Source organism: Erpetoichthys calabaricus, chromosome 5 (genome assembly GCF_900747795.2).
Source record: "Erpetoichthys calabaricus chromosome 5, fErpCal1.3, whole genome shotgun sequence".
NCBI classification, from domain to species: domain Eukaryota; kingdom Metazoa; phylum Chordata; class Cladistia; order Polypteriformes; family Polypteridae; genus Erpetoichthys; species Erpetoichthys calabaricus.
This window is the reverse complement of record NC_041398.2, coordinates 113,880,215-113,905,396: the sequence shown is the minus strand read 5'-3', so window position 1 is coordinate 113,905,396 and position 25,182 is coordinate 113,880,215. Positions and strand designations below refer to the sequence as shown.

The 25,182-nt window shown below is 38.1% G+C and overlaps 1 protein-coding gene across 1 annotated transcript in view; it reads left to right on the top strand.

Moving 5' to 3' along the window:
* The window catches only part of klhl5 (kelch-like family member 5), a 119,585-nt gene extending 99,508 nt beyond the window's left edge, over positions 1–20,077 (top strand). Inside the window, 4 exon segments of the mRNA XM_028801974.2 lie at positions 8,810–8,972; positions 12,817–13,029; positions 16,807–16,978; positions 17,285–20,077. Coding sequence (XP_028657807.2) covers positions 8,810–8,972; positions 12,817–13,029; positions 16,807–16,978; positions 17,285–17,341 — 605 coding nt within the window. The 3' untranslated portion in view covers positions 17,342–20,077.
* Positions 20,078–25,182: the final 5,105 nt, after the last annotated feature.

Sequence of the window (25,182 nt, the reverse complement as noted above, 5' to 3'; positions counted from 1 at the left end):
GTTTTCTCTTTATTTAGCTTGAGAAAATTACTATTCATCCATTCAGAAACACAAGTAAGACATTGTGTCAGTGAATCAAGAGAATCGGGGTCATCAGGTGCTATTGATAAGTACAGCTGTTTGTCATCAGCATAGCTGTGGTAGCTCACGTTGTGCCCTGAGATAATCTGACCTAACGGAAGCATGTAGATTGAGAAGAGCAGCGGACCCAGGATAGAGCCTTGTGGAACAGCATATAGGATATCATGTGTCTTTGAGTTGTAATTACCACAACTAACAAAGAATTTTCGCCCTGCCAGGTAGGATTCAAACCAATTTAAGATGCTGCCAAAGAGGCCCACCCATTGACTAAGGCGATTTCTAAGAATATTGTGATCAATGGTGTCAAATGCGGCACTCAGATCTAGAAGGATGAGAACAGATAAATGGCCTCTGTCTGCATTTACCCGCAAGTCATTTACTACTTTAACGAGTGCAGTTTCTGTGCTGTGATTTGTTCTAAAACCTGACTGAAATTTATCAAGAATAGCATGTTTATTGAGGTGGTCATTTAACTGCATAATGACTGCCTTCTCTAGAATTTTACTTAAGAAAGGCAGGTTAGAGATGGGTCTAAAATTTTCAAAAGCAGAGGGGTCAAGATTATTTTTCTGGAGTAGGGGTTTAACTACAGCAGTCTTAAGACAGTCTGGGAAGACCCCCGTATCTAATGACAAATTTACTATTGTGGAGGATTGCCGACTTTCCAGTCCGGCCCTCACCCCCAGGCCGCTAGGAGGAGCCCTCCGGACAGCATATTGGTGCCCCGAATTCCAGCAGGGCCTCATGGACTGTGTAGTTTCTATACACAGCCCTGCTGGATACCTTGGGGGCCGCCAGGAGTCGCTGTGAAGGGCCTCATGGACTCTTGTATGCCCTATAACCCGGGAGTGCATGTCAGTCACGTGACTCAAGGAAGTGACGTGCTCCCGGGATGAAGAAAAGGACTGTTTGCCCTGACCCGGAAGGAAAACGGACTTGTGGGTTTGGCTATGGAACCATTTCCGGGTCAGGGGCTATAAAAGGACTCTGGGTAAGCCCAGACACTGAACTGAGCTGGGAGGAAGGTGGGCTAAGTGTCTGGGCGAGGAGGTATTGGTTTTTGAGAAGAGTTTATTGTTTATATGAGTGTGGAGTGGAGGGTGCTTTGTGCACATTATAATAACAAAATAAATAGTTGTTATATTTTCACCTGGTCTGAAGAGTGGTACCTGAGGGTTCGAGAGGTGGCTCAACGCTACATCTGCTACACTATGTCAAGAATATTATCAATTAGCACGCCCGATACTTCTTTGAAAAAACTTGTTGGTATTGGGTCAAGGACGCAGGTGGAGGGTTTCAGTTGAGAAATTATTTTATGTAAATCAAGTAAATCTATCCTGGTGAAAGAGTTTAATTTGTTTATAATGGAGTACTGGGGCTTAGGAGGATCCACAGTGTTGGGGAGATATACTATGTTATTTCTAATATCATTAATTTTAATAATAAGGTGGAATTGTTATTGAGAGTAATACATGAGTATTACGTGAGCAAAGGGGTTGAGAAAATGTAGTAGGCAGGACCCAATCAGGAAAGAGGCATGTAATAAGTATGAACCAATGAGATTGCAGTTTGAATCTGCATTTTCAAAGCTCTCAATTCTCACTGATCCACACTGCAGTGCTGTGAACCTCCTTATCCTCTCTGTAGCTGGGATTATTATTATTATTATTATTATATATTGTATTATTATACAATATAGTGGTAGAACTGACTCAAGTCTCAGTATTGGTAATTTTGAGGTTTTCTGCTACAATGTCTTGCTGTCCTCAAACCCTTCACAGCTTTTTGTGACGATACTGAGATTTACGTTTTACATTTTAACCTTGTTTTATTTTTTTTATTTTGATGTTGGCTGACAGGTGCCTTTTAGCTAATATCACACTGTTAGTGTTCTTTTGGAAACCCAATGGGCAGAATTTGGTATAACGTCATCCTGCTGACTCATTTAGTTATGGATTCTTTCCACCTAGGATTATCCCCAAATATTCCCGAAATAGAGATGTATGGGAAAAAAAGAAGTGCCAAATGAAATCCGTTTACACTGTTCATGGCAACCCCTAGCTTGGTAAGCCTTAGTGGCTGCTGCCATTGTTTCAGATCAGTTCTTTAAGTCTTTGCTGTTTTTGAACCTCTTCTTAAATTAGCTGCCTTGCCTCGGCCATCTTAATGCAGTCTTGGAAATTTATAATAATGTCAATTTTATATTACTGTGAAATTCATAGTGATGTACTCCCACCAACTGCGTCTTTGATGCTACAGTAGTTGTTTGCTGAAGTGTAACTTTCAACAGTTGTTCCTGCAATGTGATACCATAAGCCATAAAGGCAGAAAGCAGAACAAGGTACTGTTGCATCAGGCAGGCAAATTCTAATTGTAAATTGGGATGAACAGACTTGTGGCAAGGAAGACATAACAAAACAAGGTAGAAATAAATGAAATTGAATTCTTCATAGTTCATCTTTCAGGATCCAGTAAATATGAGCCAAAAAACACGGAGTAAGAAATCCAGGAAAAATGTAGAATTTTCCCAAATACGAAGACAACAACTAAAACCGAATGTCAGAAAAAATAAAGATGAAATGAAGAATGTTTTTTTTTTTATTTGGGATACATGTTTAAAATTTGCTGAATGATGTTTTTTTATTTTACTGATTTTATAAATCGCACTATGATTATTTATACAATAAATAATACAACCATACCTTTATTTTTCATATCATAACAATCTGAACACCCCTCCTGTACTCAGTACAAAATAGTCCTTCATATGTTTGTGAACCCTTTGGAACTAACTCAGTATCTGCATTAGTGACTCATTAAAAATGTAATCTGATCTTCAGCTAAACACCATCTGCTTAAACTAATAGTAGAAAACTGTTGTGCACCTTCTTGTCAATTCTGACTAAATCTATTAAAGATGCACTGTATGGTGAAGAAAGAGGAAATTTGTATAGAGTATAAGTGCAGAACAAAACATGAGTCTGAAAGGTTGTGAAAATTGATAAAATGCGAAATTTTCACGGTAGTTTTAAATGTTATGGTTGCACTTCCTGATGGCATATCAAAAGAAGGATTTAATTACACATTTAGAATCTCTTGTCATTATATGGTACGTATGCTGTATGAATACATATATTAGGAATTAAAGAGAGAACACTAACTATAAATTCTGTATTATTCCAATTGGTTGCATAAATATTAGATTGGATTCATTTAGTTTAATGTTAGCTTCATTTTGTTTCATTCAGATTTTCTACCACTGCAGTCCACAGAAACCAATATTGTCTCAATAGCAGCTTTATGAATCAAAATGCCCACTGCTCTGGTCTTCTTACCATAGTTTGGGTCAAAGACCTGACCACCCAGACAAGGCTGATCCATACTATTTAAATGGGTCTCCTGCAAGGCCATTGTACAGTATCAAACTTCAAAGACCTAAGATGTGATAGCACGTTTTCACTCTTGAGTTCACAACCGAGCATTTTAAAAATTCAGCTTACAAAATGTATTGATTAAATAATTTGATATAGTTTGTGTAGTTTAGAGTATATTTATTTTTAACTAGAAAAAGAAAAATTACATCATCAAACCAGCTTAATCCAATTCAGGATTGGAAAGGGCCAGACCCTAACCTGGTAGCTCTGAATGCAGGGCATCAAACAGTCCTGGACAAGGTGCCAGTCCATCGCACGATCCCCTCATCCACACTTCCACGCTCACACATGACCAGTTTAGAGTTGCCAGTTAACATAAACATCTCTTCGAGGATGTGGCAGACAAACCAGAGAACACGGAGGAAAACTCTCAAAGACATGTGGAGAACCTGCAAGGTCCACACGGACAATGGATGGGCATACTACTCCATCCCGCTAGATCCGTGAATGAACAGCACTAACCACTACACTAAACCAAACCACTGAAGAAAAATAACATCTTTTTAAATTGTTTAGCTTCCGATGAATTTCATATTTTGTCTTGTCACCTTAGAACTTAGAGCTGCAAAGCTCTTCAACTAGTAATGTCTCAGAATGACAGTATGGGTGTGCGAGAACCTAAATGTGACCTGCTGCATCTCGCCCTTAACCGCAATACCAATTAGGCCCAATTGAAACACTTCAGAGTAGCTTTCCTCTGACGTGAAGCATGGCATTCTCCAAATTGCCCCCAGCAACAGTACATTTCTAATTTGTTGAGACGTCCGTGGTGATTTAACAACTAATCCTAAAATTAAAAAGTGAACTACTAGCCAGAAATAAACAAGAGTATGCTGTAAGCATTGACGGCCAAATTATATCTTTTCCTGTACTTAAAAAAAAATACAAAAAAAACAAAACAGTAACAGAAGGGAAAAGAGCCTACAGTAAGAAGTATAATTAAATATTCATGCTAAGTGTAATGATGTTAAGCAGAGGAATGTTAGAACAATCAAAAATGTGACATTAAAGTACACACAACATCCCCTAAATATCCAAGTCTCAATTCCATTACCCCATTCTTATAGGCATCAGTTACTGATAAAATGTTGGCTTGGAAAAATCTATTTTACCCGCTTCCCTGTATTACAGCCAACATCAACAGTTGTCATTTGTCATGGCTACAAAACTCTCGGCCAGGTAAGGTGAGAGATAAAAAGGATGGTGGTGGAACACGTGGCTCTATCAGCAAGTGATCTGCCACAAATGCTCAGAAATGCTGAAAGGGTGACTGGGTCATCCAGCAGTAGCAGCAGCAACATTCCTTGCTTTCCACCCCAAAAAACACAAAAAAAACTCTTTATAAAGAGTTTTATATTTCGTAATTGAGAAATCACATGCAAAACAAATTTTAACATCCATTTCTTGAAACTGTATGCAAAACAGATGGCGATTGTTTTGCTCTTCACTAAGAACCTACACGTTGCACTTTTGTGGGATATTTTTTGGTGTTCAATAAAATAAAGTTGCACATTTTAGTACCATGCAAGTAAGAATTTCACTCTACTCTACATGCAACAACACCATCACTACTGCTTAACAGTTTGATGAGACTTTAGCTAAGCTGTTTGTTACATTTAACAGACTAGTGTTCCTAGCTTCTTTATTTCTATTCATCTTCTCAGGCCATATTCCTTTTTTAAATAAATCAAATTAGTGTTTTCAGGTTCCTCTCCATACCGTTATGTGAGTGTTACATTAGAGTGTAACTTTCAACTACAACCCCCAGCTTAGCAGTTTTATATGCCTACAGCAGATATTCTTAATTAATTCCAAATTAATACTATTAACACGTAGCCTTCTTCTCAGCAGTCAATAGAGAAAAGTTCACAAAAATATTGATTACAGAGAATTCATTTATTTTATGTATCGAGTGCAACACATTTTCTTTTTTCTGAAATTTGTCAAGTTGTACAAGAAAAGGTCTTGGAGAACATTCACCAGCTACTCGTGTCACTCTTTCACCTGTCAGGTTTTCATTAATGATGTCTCCCACAATTTTATCTCCTACATCATTTTGGTAAGATTTCCACCATTTTTGGAATCCCAAAACTTGTCACATTTTTCTGCCTGTGTTTAGACTCTGTTAATTTATTCCAGAGAGCTATACTTTCAACAACAACAAAAATGTATTTCTTGCATAGCCCAAAGAATGTCTCAATGGGCTTTAACAGGCCCTGTTTTTTGACCGTACCCCTGCCTTGACACACTGAGACAAGAATAAACTCCCTCAAAAAAAAACTTGTAATGAAAAAAATAATAGAAGAAATCTTGGAAGAGGGTTCCTCTCAGAATTTCCTTTCCCAAGTATGTTGGGCCTGCAATGGTGTGATATAGCAGGTCCACAGCTTGGAACAATGGCCAGTTTTTAAATAATCCATTTGCCGAGTCAAGTCTCTGTGGGTATGATCGTGCAGCCGTGGGGAGTTGATGAGGTAATTGGGACGAGTCGCACCTGCATGTGAGGGTGCGATCGTTCTCGATTGCTTAATCAGCTTCCTGCGGTGCACAATTGAGATGCTGCGCCGACAGAGCCGTATGTGTACGGGGTGGCACAGAAGGGTGAAAAAGATGGAATAGGAAGAAAGGCTTTGAGAGCGAGAACGTGGCATTGGGGGCAGTGACAGAGTGGACCAGCCAGCTGAAAGTTAGAGGTCAACGCAGACAAGTGTCCCATGTGGAGCGAAGGATCGGCGTCCAAGGGACATATTGCACCAACTGATTGTTAGAAGAGTGGGTTCGATTGTGGAGGAGTCCGCCATAGGGATTCGAGGACAGACTGCGTGTGCGAGAAGGAAGACGGGAGGACAACCCATCCCAAGCGGTCTGGCAGGTGCCAGCAGAGGCAGCCAAGACGGGGGGTCGGTAGTGTGACGATCACAGCGGCTGAAGTCTCTCCAGCTGAGCAAGCCTTGGGTGAGCTGGAGATACTGGAAGGAATTGTGCTTGGCTGGTGTGACCCCAATGTCTGCTACCAGATTTTAGTCTTGTTTTAGCCTTGTTTAAACCGTCTGGAATTTTTATCTTTTTATGGATTATTTATTTTTGGACATTTTGATGCACTGCACTACTTATTTGAACACTGTTTTGGCTGTTTTTTAATAAAAGCACTATTTGCACTTTGCACCTTCCCCTTGCTTCGTTTGGTGTCCTCATTGTCCAGCTCATCCGGTTACATTACTGACGGTGTCGTGTTCAAGAGGCTCCCAAAATGAGAGATGGGAGCATGGAGCAAGACCAGCATTGTCACAAATGGGTGTCAAAACATAGGGTAAATACAACAGAACACAAGAGCTAGATGGCCAATCAATCATTGCCACCTCAAACACAGGGCCATCTTAACACATGGGCACACTGGGCAGTTGCCCGGGGGCCCCATGCTAATCTATGTATGTTGTGACTTGCTGTTAATAAATACATACTATACTATACTAAACTATAAATATTTGTTATTGTGTTACAAGTGGATATTGGCATTCGCCTCTGATTTAGTATCACGGTCACCTCTGCAACCTCACGTGAATGCATGTGTACGGATCTCACTCACTACGTAACGTAAGAGCGTATATGTTAACATCACTTTAACTCAATTCTCTGCAAAGAATTTTCGCAAATGTTTGTGTTGAACACTTGATTAATAGTAAATAATTCATAGTAATTTCATACTGTGCTATATCCGTCTGTATGGGTTACCAGTTGAGTATCATTTATATGTTGAAATTTTTGTGTTTTTCAAGGCTCATGTCATATTGTTCAAACATTTGTGTTGATTAACCCTTGCTGTACAGCATGTCTTTTAATGTTTAAACAGTGATTTTGTTGGAAGTACCAATGCAATAAATATACAGTATGTTTAATTTTATTGACCATTTACATTTTTATTCCTGTGAGTGGTTGTGTGCACTGCTTTGCCTGGGGGCCTATAATGCTGTTAAGACGGTCCTGCTCAAGCATACAACACAGCAGTACAAACTCTCACCAAGTGCAGATACAGAGTCATTTTCTAAGGTAGGGACCCTGTCATCTGTCACAGTCACCATCTCTTCCAAGATGTTCACACAATGCATTTCATGTTGTCATGCTTGCCAGCTATCATATTAATTCAGTAGTTTCACTTCCTCCTCTGTGTCCGTCTTTTCATTTCTTTCATATTCACACCCAGCTTAATTATCAAATTCCTCAGTTCAGAAGCATTACTTATAATCTATGCACTGGTTTGATGGTGTCTCATAACTGTGGTCAGTGATGCACATAAAGATGAAAAATGAGATCCTGTTTTTATTATGTGGGATAAATGCAATGGTCTTCGCTGCTAACTTGCCATCAGCCTCTTAACTGGTCAGGACTGCAGCTAGGACACTGCCAGATGAGAAGTGTGCTGGTTGGGTTTCTTCTGGCACTACAGTGGTAGGCACATCAAGGCTCACATCTGAATCAACTGTAAATCTACTTTCTCTGTATGCCCATCAACTTGTATCACATGGTATTGTGTCACTCTTCTTTGCTTCAGTGGCTTTTTATGAGGTTGTCATTTTGGAAACATAATGTAATCTGTGCTATAGGAGACCGTACCAGGGGTATTTGGAAAGTAGAATAGCTCAAATAACTGAAGCATGATTAAATTTGAGCACTGCTGCTGGAACAGAGGTTGTCTGAAGGGAACTTTTCTGACAAATGGACAAGACCAAGTCATTTTTGCTCTACATTTTGCCAATCAGAGTGCATTTTCAAAAAGAGAATTAAATGTAAATACTGTACGTGCAGTTTAGTAATTAGTGTCATTATGCCATTCTAATGGAAAGTGAACATTGAACACTATATTATAAATTGAGTCTTAATGTTTATTTTTTTAACTTATAAAAATAGTTCCTGTGCGTTAGTGTACTCCTTTAAATCTCAGGGGAAATGATCATCCTTTAATATCCCAATGCCAGCACAAAAGAGATGTTCAGCCTACACACACACACAGCAGGCACAGTCACATCATGTTGTCAAATAAAAGGCAAGTTGATGTAGCCATAAAATGTGAAGTGGCATCCTCCCTTGGGGTAATGCCTGTATCTCCTATACCTGTATAAAAATAGCAGCAGTAGGGATTTTTTTTAAAAAGAGTCTAAAATTTTGTACTTTATGTTGCTAAAGCAACCCTACCATTTATCGCTTTCGATTATCTCTACCAGTGGCTTTACAGTGTTCAGTGATTTGTTTTTAACTTAACTGTTTTTAGACATTACTTCTAATGGCTTAATTCCCAGGTGTGGCTGTCTTGGAGGGGCCAATGTATGCAGTAGGAGGCCATGATGGTTGGAGTTACCTGAATACTGTGGAAAGGTGGGATCCTCAAGCACGCCAGTGGAGCTTTGTGGCATGCATGTCAATTCCAAGAAGTACAGTTGGTGTAGCTGTGCTTAATGGCAAGTAAGTAAAAAAAAGGCCTTTATAGAGTTTCATTTCATCAACAAGAGAGCAGTGTGGGCTTTATTACAGTATGTTTAAGTCTTTAATGTAAACTTCTATACTTTCCTGTTCGCTTTGTATGTGAAGTTTTTTTTATTTGGATACCCATGTTTTTTGTCTTGGTAGAGTAATATATTACTCTACTTTCCCCTATTGTATTATTAATATGTAGCCTTTGTCAGAATGCCTAATCTCACAGACTTAACACTGTTTGTAAGGTATTATTGTATATAACTTATCCCCACCTTCCCTTCTATATTTATAACCTCAGGCAATTAGATGTAGTAAAAAGACAAGCAGGAATTAAGTTACACATAAAACTATGTATTATTGGTAATATTCATAAATAATAACAATATGCAAAGTACATTTGAATATTGGCAACCATACAACCTGATTAAATAGTGATATGTAGTTCAGGCGGCACACAGACTTGTAGTTACTTAAATGTCTCTAGTTAAGGCATCATTAGTGCTCAGCTTTCAGCCACATGTCTGTTCAAAATGGCTGCTAAACTGTGCTCTTCATTGTGTTGTCTTCATCATCACAGGTTAGCAAGAGAGAGATACTTCATCATATGTTGGTTGGTAAGAGAGAGAGTGTGAGGTTAAACAAGTAAATATATAGATTTTCTGTCCAACCCCTACAGCCAATAGGGCGTCGTAGTACTTAAAGGCCTCTGAGACAAGCCAATTCCAAACAAGCATACCACAGACCATCTTAATCTTAATACTTGCCATCCCCCAAAACCATTTGTTGAAGTAACCTGGCATCCTTGCTGGGGTTGAAAGACTTTAGCAGAGAAACACTCGCCAAACTGGTTTAAATCACACACCCCCAAATCCTGTCGTAAAATTCAAAAAGACTCAGTCGTAAAGAGGGGCAAACACGAATGCCTCTCATCAAAGTAACACTAAATTACATTGCTTTGCCTAAATTACAAATAAAGACATACAAAATATTTGTCAAGTTATATGCAAAATCTCACATCACAACACTCCACCCCGATGAATGTTTTGTACAATGTCTTCATAAACAGTCTTAATTGTTTAAGGAGTCTGTTGAATAACTTGTGCTTTGGTCTTGTGATTTGCTCTCCTAGCATTAAAAGTTGTCCGTGACCATTTGTCCATTACATATCTTCTTTATTTCAAAGACAATCTGAAGAATTTGGATCTACTTCTGATGACTTGTATCTGGTCCGGCTTACTTCAACTGTTTGTTTAGCTTTCTGCAGTCTTCATATGTCATCAGATCTGGTGGTTCAAAATGAGACAAGTCCACACCTTCCACTAAACTAGCCCACTACAATTTAGTCTATTGTGTGAATTTTTAATCTGTGCTTGTTTTGTGTCTAACTGCTAATTAGACCCTTGTCCCAAACTATCTGTTTAAGCATATGCAGCTGTACAATTTACATCAAAATTTGAAAGGTAACATACCACTGGTACCAGTACAACCACTTCTGCCCAAGTGAGAGCACATGTGCCACTGCATAAACTGTTCACAAACCAACTTTTGTGGCCCCTTTTCATGCACTTAGTTGCCTCTTGTGCTTTTCTACCCATGGTGTAACCTTTGACTGCCATCAGCCTTTACCAGTATAGGCTGGCATCACCACCATGAGACATCACAGCTATGCAACTCATCATTCCCCCTGTAGGCCACCCCTAGAGTTGTTTGCTCACCATATGTGTACTCGTTGTGTTAAACACCAGGTTCAGAATTGGCCCACTGGTCCTCTGCTTGTACCACAGCTGAAAACCTCAGCAGGGCTTCCATATTTTCCCCAATTAGACTATACCTAAACATTGGAGCTCATATGACTTGCAAATGTACCAGCTGCACCTGCTTTCCTGAAATGTTCACCAATTTTCTTAGTATACGTTTTCCTTAATAATAGTATTAATCATATTAATTACAAGTAAGCCCGCGATTCGCTAGCGAATCGGAAATCCAAGACTGGCAATCAGTTTCTGTTCCGTCCGATATTTGGATGGATGACATATCATGGAGGGTGGGTGCGTCTGGGGAAATGTCATTTAATTAAATAAGCATATCTGTACTAAAGCGGTTTCATTTTGTGGAGACGTGATTCCGTTGCCTTTGCTGACACCGACTGCTGGCAGAGTGGAGCACAGCAAGTGTAGTTTTCAGGTTGTGGTGTTTGTGTACCAGCCACTGAGTCTGGGAAGCCGCTGGGTTAGAGTCTGTGATCGTTATGTGATCTATATTACTGGCACAGTGGATTAGAGCAAGTGTAGCTCACAGGTTGTGTTGTTTGGGCGCCACCTACTGACTCTGGGAAGCCGCTGCGTTTGACTCTGGGGCGGGCGCCACGGCGCAGTACGTTGTGTTATTTGGGCGCCACCTACTGACTCTGGGAAGCCGCCGCGTTTTGGAAAGCCGCTGCGTTTGACTCTGGACTCTGGGGCGGGCGCCAAGGCCGCGGTGCGTCCGCCGTGCATATATTAACTGTGGTTTAGTAAGATAGATCCCACTTAATTAATTAATACTCAGAATGTATACTTTATGAACCCAAAATGAATCCCCTTATTTTGGCATTCCTAACTGGTTTGTTCAGTTTCCACCCCTTGGAATATAAATTTTCTGCAGTAATGAACAACCTTTCCTTTTAAACTATAGCTATTCTGACTAGTCTTATTATTGCATGACTTGTGGACTTGTTACTCACTTAAACCCCAGTAAATGTCTTTTTCTTGCTTTCTCTTCAGTTCTTCTTCATGTCTTTGTCTTTAGTCTTTGCTTGTTGTCTTTTCCTCTTTCTTTTTTTCATTCCGCTATGTAGGCAGGTCTGCAAAATGGAAGGTGACAAAGCAGTTTCTGTCCATCTCATCTTCTTGGTTGTTAACCTGGTGCCAACACTAAAATTTTGCTTCCAGGTATTCATTGGAACAGCTTGGCCACACTGCCACTCTGCTCCAATGTGCTAGTGGTAACCCGATCTCCTGCATGGATTTTACTCTGCTAATTGCCTTCACTATTTATTACCTGCACCAACCCAAAGTCCATAAAACCTTACAATAGAAGTAGCTCTATTGCAAAAGGCCAGAAAATGGAAACAGAAATAACTATTTTCCCTTTCCTGTCTTCCTGCGCTACCCTTCTATTTTTTTTCATTTGCCTGTGTGTCCTTTTTTATTTTATGGTAACTGCTACCTGAATGTGTGGGCTAAACCCTCTCCAAAATCCCAGTGCCAGATCTAGCATCTCTTCTAAAACTGACCTTTGTTCTTCACTCAAGACCAGCTCCCTTTTCTCCATTTTATTGCAGGGAGATTCATAGGCTGTCTTTTTAAACAACTTGTCAGTCAGTTTTCGAATTAAGTGTGTGTGTTTTTTAACTACTGCTGGCCCCAGCACAGCTATTAGGACTTTCACACCCCTGTGCATTCCTGGCTTGCTGCCTGAGCTTGGAAACCTTCCTGCTGCACCATCCTCCATCCTTTGTTCTTTAGCTTGTCCTGGTTCATTCAAACCAACTCCTAAACTGGTGCACTTTCTTTCCAACTCAGTCAGTCTTGCACTAGTACTTTCAGACCTTTCACACACAAACACTTGAATTCCCTTAATTTCCATTAATACCATCACTAACGTCAGTCCAAACTGCTGTTACATAAACGCTGACCTGAAAGAAAGCTCGGTGTTGAAAGGAAGAACACCCACGACTGGAACAGCTGGCCATAAATATTGAGGGAAGTCATAGCTGCAACTTAGCAATATAATGCCTTGCAAAGGACAGCAAAAATGAAAAGCTTTGGATTCCTTTGGTTTTGTTTTTTAGGCTGTATGCTGTAGGTGGTCGGGATGGAAGCTCATGCCTGAAATCAGTGGAATGCTTTGACCCCCATACAAACAAGTGGATCCCTTGTGCACAAATGGCAAAGAGAAGGGGAGGTGTGGGAGTAGCAACCTGGAATGGTTTTCTTTATGCTATTGGCGGACACGACGCTCCAGCTTCCAGTCTAACATCAAGACTTTCAGATTGTGTGGAGAGGTACTGTAACGTCCAACAGATGAAATAATCACATTTTTCTTTCCTCATATTTCAAAAAGTTTTATGTATGAAGTTGTTCCAGGTTTAATCTACGCACTACTGCTATTAAAAGTTTGGTATCTCACAAATATTTCAATTAATACTGTCCTCCATCCATCCATCCATCCATTTTCCAACCCGCTGAATCCGAACACAGGGTCACGGGGATCTGCTGGAGCCAATCCCAGCCAACACAGGGCACAAGGCAGGGAACCAATCCCGGGCAGGGTGCCAACCCACCGCAGTAATAAAATTAATAATAATTATTTGATAATCATAATAAAAAGTACAAATGTGCAAATGCCACCTAGTTATTGTTAGTTATTCTGCATTAGCATGTACAATTTTGATACTCGTCATGTTCCAACTTTAAATTTTATATCAACTCCTCTAATGTAGATATCAAGTGAAATGGCTGCCAGACTCATAAACGTGTCTTTTATGTTGACATCATCATAAAAGCATAAAGTTAAAGGAATTGTGAAGATGTTAAAATGTTCAAAAATAATATTTTGTCTTTAAACCACAACCAATCCAGAGTCATGATTAAGGAACATTTTGTTAATTTTCTGTGGCTTCTACATACTGATGGTGTTAAATTATACATCTGTTGAGGAATTTTGGAAAACAAAACACACAAGGATTACAAAAATAACATTTATTTAAGTCTATAAGATGTTTTGAGAAAATTGGAATATTTGGCTGTTATGCCACAGCACCATATTTAATTTGTATATGGGTGCCACCATTTTGTAAATTATGTCACCAAGACACAACTCCCAGTTGCTAAGGGGCGTGGTCATAGAGGTCATGGCATCTGACGTCATCAGCACAATACATTAAAAGGTTGGCACCGGTAGCCATTCTCATCCAAGTTTATAGATATATTAATTCCTGGCTTTAGAGCTTTGCTCTTGTTACTAGGTAAATTGACATTTGGTTAACAATTAAAAGTTGACAACAAATCAGCTTGATTTATAATTTGATTTTGGCTTGTTCCCTGTTTACATTTCATCTCCTGATCCTTATTAAGAAATAGCCTTACTGTCACATTCTGAGCATGTACTGTACATACATCAGGCTCAGGACTTTTATAAACTTTAACAATCTAAACTGATCTAGGCTTTTAAGAGAATAGAAATTTGTTAACTATATTCTAAATTAATGTGTGCACAGCATATCCATAAAATAAAACTCCATCCACCCAATCTAAACCTGCTTTGCCCTGAGCAGGATCACAGGGGAGCTGGAGCCAATCCCAGCAATCACAGAATGCAAGGCAGGAACAATCCCTGGATAGGGTGCCAGTCAATTCCAGGTTGGAGATACACACACACACACACATCACATACATGTGCCAGTTTAGCATCCACCTAACCTGCACTTCTTTGGACCATTAGAGGAAACCAGAGCACCCAGTGGAAACCCATGCAGACACAATGAGAACATGCAAACTCCATATAGGGAGGACCTGAGACATGGACCTTGCTCCATTTACTGTGGGGTAGCCACCATGCTGCCTTAAAATAAAATGCAAACATTTTATTTTTCTCCTAAAGTTTCTCACACCAATCGTTTATAGAATTGATAAGAAATGTGCCTTTAACTTTTTAAAAGTCAGATCTTAAATTTGAGGGCTTTATGTCAAACCAGTGGCTGCACACGGTGTGCATGATCTTGAGACTAATACGTTATATGCCATTGGCTCACTGATAACATTTAAAAATATAGGGAAATGATAATTCCTTCTTTAAAAACTAACTGCAAAAAAAATACAATAATACAGTATTATCAATTGTAAGGATATCAGTTATAGTATGTATGTCTCTGTTTTACTTGTTATTCATAAAATAAATATAAATATGAATAAGAATTCTAATATTCTGATTACATGTGATAAATAAAAGGTGAACTAACTTAAGCCACACTTTCGTTCCCTTTGCAGACCTTAACAATATGCATTAGTTGTAACAGTAGATGGCGCTATAACAGCGCTTAACCCAACACACAGACACTGACAACACGAGTTAAAAGCACCAAGAACAGTGCCCAAAGCACCTCCACCACAATAAACAGGCAATAAGAGCAGTAATACACACAATAAAGCACATTATTTTGTCCTCCACTCCTCCCAGCAAGCTCTTTCAAACACTTCCCGACTCCAGCTCGCCTTCTGGGCCTCCAACAGTCCTTTATATAGTCCTTGACCCAGAAGTGCTTCTGTTCTTCCTTGCCACGTGACTTGCCAGCACTTCCGGGTCAGTTGGAGAATTCAGGTTTTAATCAGCCGAGAAGTATTTCAGGGCTTCCGCAGTCATAGTCCATTAATACTTCCAGGCTAGGTGAGAATTTGTTCTCCCACCAATTTCCCACAGTGTCCCCTGTGCTGCCGAACTCCAAGTCCCATAGTGCCCTGTCGGCATCCAGGGCACCACTGCAGTCCAGGGAAGCTGCCATCTATCGTCTTGAGGGAGGCAGTGTCCCTGATAAGCTGCCTTCCCCCATCCTTCCATTATTGGGGCGTCCCGGCCGGGAAAAACTGCTGGCTGTCCCTTACAAGTAAAATGGAGCGGTTCTTTAGCAAAGCGCAAGTTCTTTCTATAATAATTACAGTGGCATTGGGAACACGACACAAGTTTCACCAGCTTGACAGCTTGGGTTTGACAAAGGGATTATGAGTTAAGGCGAGTGTAGGCAGCCTTTATTGCGTATTAGAGTACATAAATGTCATATATTTACCATTCAGTATGGATGATAAAAGAGCTCTTAAAAGCCATGCTTCAAAATGACTGCTAACTTCTCAGCAGCAATCTGACATGCACTTAAGTGCACATAAGTAAAGTCAGCATCCCACTTCATCCTAATTCTGTGCTACTGTTAAAGTTAAGAGCCCCTTGCTGTTAGTGCTGCATGGGTGCAATCCACCCTTTTACCTTCTTTTGTTGAAAAATACACAAAAATAAACCATGAGTCAAAGCACTCCTTTTTACATCTGTCTTTTACTTGTAGACCATGGACTTTTGTGCCTATGCCGAAAATGACTTTGAGCAGCTCTGGAGTAACATTTTGTCACACTACATGAAATATTACCACTTGTAGAAACATTTTAATTGCTATAGAGTCACTGGAAGAAATCTTAGTTGGAAGGAAACCAGGGTTAAAGACATCCAAACAGAAATGTGCCTCCTACCAGAAATTGGGTCTACAAAAAAATTCCATCATTACAATACTTGCCTTCATTGAAAATTAAATTAGTTATGTAACAATAACACAATGCTGTGTTTACTTTAATTGGCTACAATTGTGTTATGCTGCTGGTACTTGCTGGTCTGGTCTTTGCACAATATTGTATAGACAAATCAGTGGTCTTTATTCATGATGAAGAAATGTCAATGTTTTTGTTATTTATTATAAATCATCACCCATTTGCCTGCATATTGATAAACCAGTATGGACAATTATCCATCCATCTATTATCCAACCCTGCTATATCCTAACTACAGGGTCACGGGGGTCTGCTGGAGCCAATCCCAGCCAACACAGGGCAGGGCGCCAGCCCACCGCAGAGGGACAATTAGGATAATCTTATTATCAAGATAAGAAAGTTTCAAGTAAAATATATTTGGATGTTACAGTCCTATCATAAGTTAAAATATTTCACTTGCTAGAAAACTGTTCTATTGGGGGTTAATATAAAATGCTTTCCATCTGAAATCTATAATGTTTCTGTTGTTTCAGGTATGACCCAAAGACAGATACGTGGACAGCAGTCGCTCCAATGAGCATTAGCAGAGATGCTGTGGGTGTGTGTCTGATGGGCGATCGCCTCTATGCTGTTGGAGGATATGATGGACAAGTATACTTAAATGCTGTTGAAGCGTATGACCCTCAGACCAATGAGTGGACACAGGTATGCTGTCCTGTGCCAGTGTCGCTTACTAATTTAGAGACGTTTAAGTGATTTTTAGGAGTGATGGGTTACAATATAAGCAGGCCAGTCTTTGTTCTTTCAAAAAGACTCTTTGGTAGCCTTTAAAATATCTATCTATCTATCTATCTATCTATCTATCTATCTATCTATCTATCTATCTATCTATCTGTCTGTCTGTCTGTCTGTCTGTCTGTCTGTCTGTCTGTCTGTCTGTCTGTCTGTCTGTCTGTCTGTCTGTCTATATTTTATATAGTCTGTCTATCTAATAATATTTTCATTTTGCAGGTTGCACCCTTGTGCCTTGGAAGGGCCGGAGCTTGTGTCGTGGCAGTAAAACTATAAGCCTCCAGTCATTTTGGAATAAGCTGTCCTTAATAATCTTATTGAGCCTCATTCCGTTTGCTTGTGTGTATCCCCAAGGAGTCGTGTTTACAAGCCCACATTATGAGGAAAAACAAATTCCTGAAAATGATCATTTCTTTCTGCACTACATTCAAAGTCTTTAAACAATCTTGGGATTTTGTTTTCACCGCGTGTGTACAAAGGGCTCTAAACCTGTTGGTTAAATGCTTTGATTTATGAGAAAGCCTTTATGATTTTGAATTGATTTCATACAATTCAGTTTTTTTGCCTGCTATCTCTAGTAGACGCCAAAGGTCTTTTTATTTTATTTTTTTTTTTTTTTTGCTTCTGGCCATGTATTATAAAATGTTGCTTTCACATTTCTACTGTGTTAAAAAAATCAGAAAATGTGAACTGTAAAGTCAAGTTAGTAGTTTGTGTAAGTAGTGATGTAACATGGTTACAAGATGGGAAAAGAATATCGTTAACTACTTTAAAGAAAAATTCAGCATTGGTCGATATTTGTACATTATAAAGGCATGTGTTTATACTTAAATTTGCACTTAATTTGCTTTCAAATATGAGTGAAATCTTTTTAAAATCTTTTTGTAATGTAATTTCTGTTGTTGTCATATATTTTTTACTAGAGATGTTGTTGTTGGACTTGCAATCACTCAATGACACTTTTTTAAATTAGTCAATTAGAAAAATACAATGCATACATGTATTTGCTTCTTTTGCAGGTTTTATCGTATCCAAATCTTTGCAATTCTCCACAACTCCGATGTAATTTAAATTGCACTATTTTCATACTGCACATTTGGAAGGTCTGACTGAGCACTGCTTACATTCCCAAAAGACACAGAGCTCTTTTCTTAGATAGAATTCACTATGCACACTATGAGGGGTTCATGGGTAGAAAATAAGTCAGTCATTTTCTAGCCCGCTTGGTCCTGAACAGGGTTGTGGAGGTCCCAGCTAGCATAAAGGTGCAAGGCAAGAACAAATGCTGGATAGGGTGCAAGTCCATCGCAGGGTGAACACACACACACATACACAACGGCCAAATTGGAATCACCAATCCACCTATTCTGCGTGTTTTTGGACTGTGGGAGGAAACCCATGCAAACTCCACGCAGGGAGGACCCGGGACATGAATCCGGGTCTCCTTACTGTGAGGCAGCAGTGCTACCACTACGCCACCATGCCACATTTTAAAATAAATTATTAAATAAAGGAAACTAGTTACATAAAAGTGGTAGAGATAAGAAAGGAGAGGTGGGAGAACATATCAGTGTGTGCCAGTGTGTACTGATTTGTGACTGTCCTAACAGCACACTTACTTTAGTCGGAAAACGTTTGTAAATGTAAATCTGGTGGTATATTGCTGTGTTGGAAATGTGTAAGAATGTTATACAATGTGCATTTTAAATTTCTAATGTGTGTATTACACTTTACATTCACCAGTTGCTTTGTGTATTACTTGAAGAGACACTCTTCAACAGGTTATTTGCACCACATATGTTATCTTTTTTTAACATTTTGTGCCTTAATTTTTATATATATATGTGTGTGTATATATATATATATTTTATGGATGTTTTTTTTTTTCCAGAATGAATGTGAAGCTGATTTTTGGTTTCATAATATTTACATTGTCTCTCTTCTTTTCCCTACAGGCAGGTTAAAAGATTTTAAAGGAAAGTAAATTTATTTGAAAAAAATCTTTAATATTGCAATAAAACAGAAACATATTTTAATAATGGTGCATCATGAATTGCACTGAATTTCACTAAATGATTAAGTGAACTAGAGAAATGCATGTAAAAAAAATGAATTAACTTATGGAAGCACTAAAAATTAATAAAATGAGGTAAGCCGCAATTGACAGAATATTATTTGTAAAGGTACTAGTGAAGACTACATATTATAGAAATTAAAATACTGGCTGTGCAGAATAATAACAAACAGCCATCCTCCCTACATAATACACTTCCGCTGAGCTATTTTTTTGCAAGCTTGCTTTTATTACATATTGATAATTGGATAATTCACTATCAGAATTAATTTTAAAAAATCTGAAATAAAGTATCACCTGAGCTGTTGCTTGTGTGACTTCTTACCCTTACTTTTGTTTAATGTTTCTAAACAAGTGTAGTTAACCATGCACTCCAGAACCAGGATACATTTAGCCCAATCTCAGTGATGAACCAACAATCTGAAGAAATCTAAATAGGTTTCACTTCGCAAAAGGAATCACAAAACTACACTATTATGCAAGAAGGTAAATCCGCACCAATGGGCCAGAAAGAATACTGATTATTTTCCTCCATATATTTTCATCTCATCTGCAGTCCTGTAGCAGTGCTGACAAGGGGACTACACTTCCCATCAGGCAGCAGAAGGGTGCTGTGGCTGATGGAAAGCCACCTGATCAGTCAGGTTGAAGTTATAGTACACTCTGTCAGATCAGCTCGCCATGCACAATTGTAAGACCACAGGTAGTTTCTTTTCTCGCTGGAGAAAGCTTTAGTCTAGCAGTAGACCACTTTGTACATCATTTTATCTCATCATGGGCTCTCTTTAGCCATAATTACATTTCCAAAAACACTGTTCACCCATTTAAAAGTTCTGGAACATTTTTTGGGTGTATGCCATTGCTAAACCCTAAAGAAGCAGTGTTTCTTTCTTTCTGCTTCCCAAAAGTCCTTTATGAATTCAAAAAAAAAACAAAAACTGTTTTAGTGAGTTCTGCAATGCAGAATTGTACACAATGTGAATTTTAGCATCAGTTTCACAAAACTGCGTACAAATGGAAACTTGGTTCTTTTACTCATCATTCCTTGTTCTATTTTACATACACCACAGAACTCGCTAGGTAAAGTGGTTTCAGAAAATGAGATGAGATATTTTACATAGCCCACCCTGATTCAGCTGTTCTACAAGGATAGTGGCAGCATGGGGCTTGATGGCCTTACCAAATAATGGAGTCATTGTAAAGCGTACAAGATGATAAATCTGAAATAAACTGATGATGTCATATTTTTTTTATCAGAGCAATGCATTACATTTTTAAAATGCCAGGGCCATTTTACCCCTGAACTACAAGTTCACAATACCAGTCAACACACAGTGTCATGCACTTTTTGCGCCGTGTCGTTTGCAAATATTACAAGAAAATTACTGAATAATTGGGAGAGAGAAAAACAAACAAAAAAAAATATGCAATATAGCCAAGCCACAACAAAACAGAATGAGTGCAATTTTTTTTTTAGGGTATGCCATGCCACTTTTATTCTGAAGATGGTAAAAGGGGAACGACTGAGAACACGACTTTCAGTTAGTAAATACAATTAGTAACTTTTACTATCCATTTATTCGTCTCCATTCAATGATGAGGTGGATCTAATTTTAAAGTTTGATGCCAATACAGCATCTTGATTTGTAGCAATTTTAAGTCAACCTTTGAATCATCTTAATAATCTTATCAACGTGTGCTGACCTGCCACCATCTCTGTGTCCCAAGGGGCCCCCTACTGTAGACGCTTTCCACTGTCCATGTAGGAAAAGTGAAAGGCTGGAAATGTTCAGCATTCTAAGAAACTATTTGGCAAAACTTTCATCTTCTTCTTGTTTTTAAAAAACCATAGTATTAAATAAATATTTATGTGTTTGCTTTTTTGATTAAATTATGAGGTCACAGAGGACTGAAGCTCTCCTTTGAGAAACCGAGGCTGCTGATATGCACAGCAAAATTCGTTCACTGTTTACTGTCGCTACTGATTAAGTCTTGTTAAGTCACTGAAATGGAGGAGAAACAACAATCCACCTGCTTCTCTTCAAAGTTGCTTAAAGAGTGGCGAATTTAAAGAATGGTGAATTTAACCAACCTACCATTACATTTCAGATCTTTAAAGCTTGCTTTGTAGCTTAGTAGGGTTGAGGTTGCATATTTCATTTGAGCCGGTCATTTTATATGTCAAAAAATTGACATTTGATCATGCGTAAGAGAAGTACACAGAGAAATTAACTGCAGTTTATACAGCATCTGTATGATATTTAAAAGATGTATCATACATTATATTTACATGGTAGATAATGTTTTACTTAAGAAACAACCTCGCCTATTACTGATTTTATAAAATATTTCCATTATGTATTGCATGTGTTGTCTTATCTTATTCTATTTTCATTCCATTGTTTTCTAAAAAATATTTATGTTCAATTTATAATAAACTTTTAAAATAATACAAGAGTTTGATTCAGTTTTCTTTTAGTGGCTTATGAAATTACAAAACAATTTTTTCATTTTATATTTACAACAGGAGTGGCAGGTGCTTTGGTTTTGCCTGTGTTCCCCTGCTTTACTTTCTCATACTTTTATTTTTTTTTGCAGTATTTTTGTGATTTGTTTTAGTATATCTATTAATGTAAGAGCTTTTATTAATTTCTTTCTTTTTACATTTTTTGTCCTTTTTGTTTTTCAATCTGTATATATATTGTAAGACAAAAAGGTGACACGGAAAAGGTTTAGGGCACATCTATGACATTGTATAATGAGAAAAAGTCATAAAGGAAATGTTTTTTTTACAAAGATATCACCAGAAAAAGCAGGAATTGATCTATAGCAGAAACGGTTTATTTATTGGCAATTGTACATAGCATGTTCAAGAGTAAGGAGCTCCAGTGACCTAATTATTATTATTATTATTACTGGGCTAATGGTTTTATCTAAGATGACTTGCAACAACTGAGATACAATTGGTTGCATTTCTTTTGTTTTTCCAGTTGGAGTACAGGCAGGTAAGCTGACTTGTTCCAGGTCACTTAGTGTCAGTAACGGGACTTGAACCCACAATCTCAGAGTTTGAAGCTGTTGGTCCAAAACTTTAAGCGCTACACCACACTATCTGCTCATAATGTTAGCCCTTGATAAAAAGAAACTACAAATACTGTGTAGATAAAAACACGTAGTTAGTTACATAGTACTTCTGATACACCTGAATAACTGACAGCACTATAACTGAGGACCACCGTCTTATGAAATTTTCCCATAAAAGCTAGTCACTCTGTAAGTTTATTATAATCTTTTTATTATATCAGTACTATTTGTTATGTATTCTGTCTTTGGTATGAAGAGCCCAAGGGGTGGCGGGCCTCCTAGTGCTGCAGCTGAGCTGGTAGCCTGTTTTAAAGGCCAGAAACCTCTCAAAGGAAAACTGAGGCATTGTCTTATTCTTCTGTCAGTGAACTGTCAAGGAATGTTTAGTGAGCAGCAGGAAATAGATAAGACACAGAATAAAGGTCAAAACTGGGAGATCAAAAGACATGATTGCTAAGCCAAAAATGTAAGACTAAACCCAAAGTTGTAAATACATTATCAAAAAGTTCAGAGCTGCAAAAATCAGACAGATAAAAGGGGTTTTGAATCAGCAACTCGGATGAAGAAGTGAACTTTTAGCTGATCTTTTAAGCTGTCACTTACATACCCCTGACAATGTGAGACGCTGTCTCAGCAATGGGTGTCCAAAATGGTGGCTATCAATAGAATACAAAATGGTGGCCAAAACTAACAATAAATATTCTACAACTAATAAATTAAATGGATAAATAAAGAATAAACATCACAACTGAATTCTGCGGCTCAAAAAAAAAAAACAAAACAAGTGTAAATGATCATTCAAAACAATTGAAATAATACTAAAAGATGTCCAGTCATCCCGACACGTCCATCTGTGACTTTGCACAGGACAAAGCAGGTTTTACAATGTAAGTACTTTAGGTTTAAATGGGTTAGGAGAAGCTTGTGTCTTCTTCTGAGTTAACCTGATGTTGTTGTCGCTGCAAAGACGAGAGATTCAAGACGAAGAGGTGAATACCTAACATCAAATCCATTAGCAAGTGTTTTGATGTATAAGAGGTGCTCCAGTATGTACAATCGCACATCAATACATGTTTTACTTATTGAAAAAGTCTGAAACGTAGTAATAGATGCATTACACTGGTGTCTACCAAAATGGTTAGAATTTGTAGTTATACTACGATTTGGATTTGTGGCCATAACTATTTTCAACACTCAATTGTGGTAAAGTCTTTCAATGTTCATAGACAGATCTTTGCAAAAAGTAAGGGATCTGTGAAAATCATTCCTTCTATAAATATTTCTCTCCTATGCAGTTCTTGAATAAAATTTGTTAGAATGTCAGATGAACGACTATGATCTTTGAACCATATATTGCCATCGAAGGATATTTGTTAACATTGTTTGGGTCCTTTCAGATGTTCTTGAGTGTTTGTAGGTGAAGGTGTTCAAGGCTTCTTCCACTCTGTGTTCATGTTACTTTTTCAGAGGGTATATTAAGTAGGATTTAAAGACTCCTCATTAAAGTTCTCAAGGTTTCAAGAAACTTTGAAATTTGATCTTCTCAACAATGGTTATATTTCAGATGAACTCTACTGGCTTAAAGTACGTTACCTTCAAGGTTGTTCCACCAAGATAAAAAGTGGTATACCAAATAGTTGACAACAGGAAGGACCAGGAGATAACTAAAGAAAACTCTTAGGTGAGGAATAGGAAGAGGTAAAAAAGACAGAATAGTCAGTCAGGTTGTTTCACCAAAGCATAATATGTAAACCAAAAAGGCTAGCGAGTTAGAGAGATTTAATTCTGACTACTGCAAATCCTAACTAGTTAGATAGATTTAATTCTAACTACTGCACACAAAGATTTTGCAGTGTCCAAAACCCTGATATCAAAATAAACATGGTAGACTTTATCCCTGACTGCCCTTCACTGTTGGTTGTTCTTTTTGACATTGCTCGACATCCAAATCAATATTAAGTAAGGAGAAGTATGGAGCTTCAAACTCAAGCCTCCATCCAGTTTTACCCAAAGAAAAACAAGAACTACAACAAATTACAGAAAAAGTGTTCAGTAAAACACCACTATGTCAGTCTGTGTACATCAGCACCCCAGGAATACGGATACTTCTAAAGGGCAGACATTTTCTATCATCACTGAGTAGGCTTGATGTTCATTTCAGAGCTGCATTTTTGTACTTATCAGGACCGTTTTTGTCAGCCAGAAACATCCTTAAAACTCACTTACAGTGCCATCTTTACAAGTCAAAAAATGAAGAGTCTTTACTGAGGTGACTGCTATGAGTGAAGGTTTTTGTCAGGAAGGTTCTTTGACATTCATGAATGTATCCAGAAAGGAAAAGGTTGTACCAGAGAAAACTGAAATGCCATCTCATTACATTGTTTTTTTTTCCTATGTGCTGAAAGTAAATGTGAAATATTGCCTGGGGTATTTTTGTGTCTGACATGTCAGATAATGTGATTTTCCAACACAGTTCTCCTTGTCTACAATGCCAGGAGATAGATGCCTTAAAGACTGGGCTCCCTGGGACTCAGATGTCAAAAGATACAATTCAAAACAAGTCAACCAAATCTGAACATGGCCTCATTTTTGTTCAGAATATCTTAGGAAAGAAAAGGAAGAATCTATCCTGGTTATTTTCCATGTCCTTAAAATAATCGTTACAATGTTTTAATCAGGTGTATTTTTTACAATGTCAGATTTTTGATTGAAAATTTGTAATTGAGCAATATGAAATTAGGATACACAGATTTTTAAATATAAAACTACAGAAAAATTGAATAAAAAAACAAAGCAAGGATTTAAAGATACAGAAAAAACAAATGTCTTAATTTTCTGTAAATATAAATCTGACACTACTGCACTTTTCTAAATGCAAAATAAAAGGGAAAAATGGGCAGCCAATAAATAATGAATTCAATTATTTGTTCATTTGGTTGTAACAAAAAAACCAGCAGCC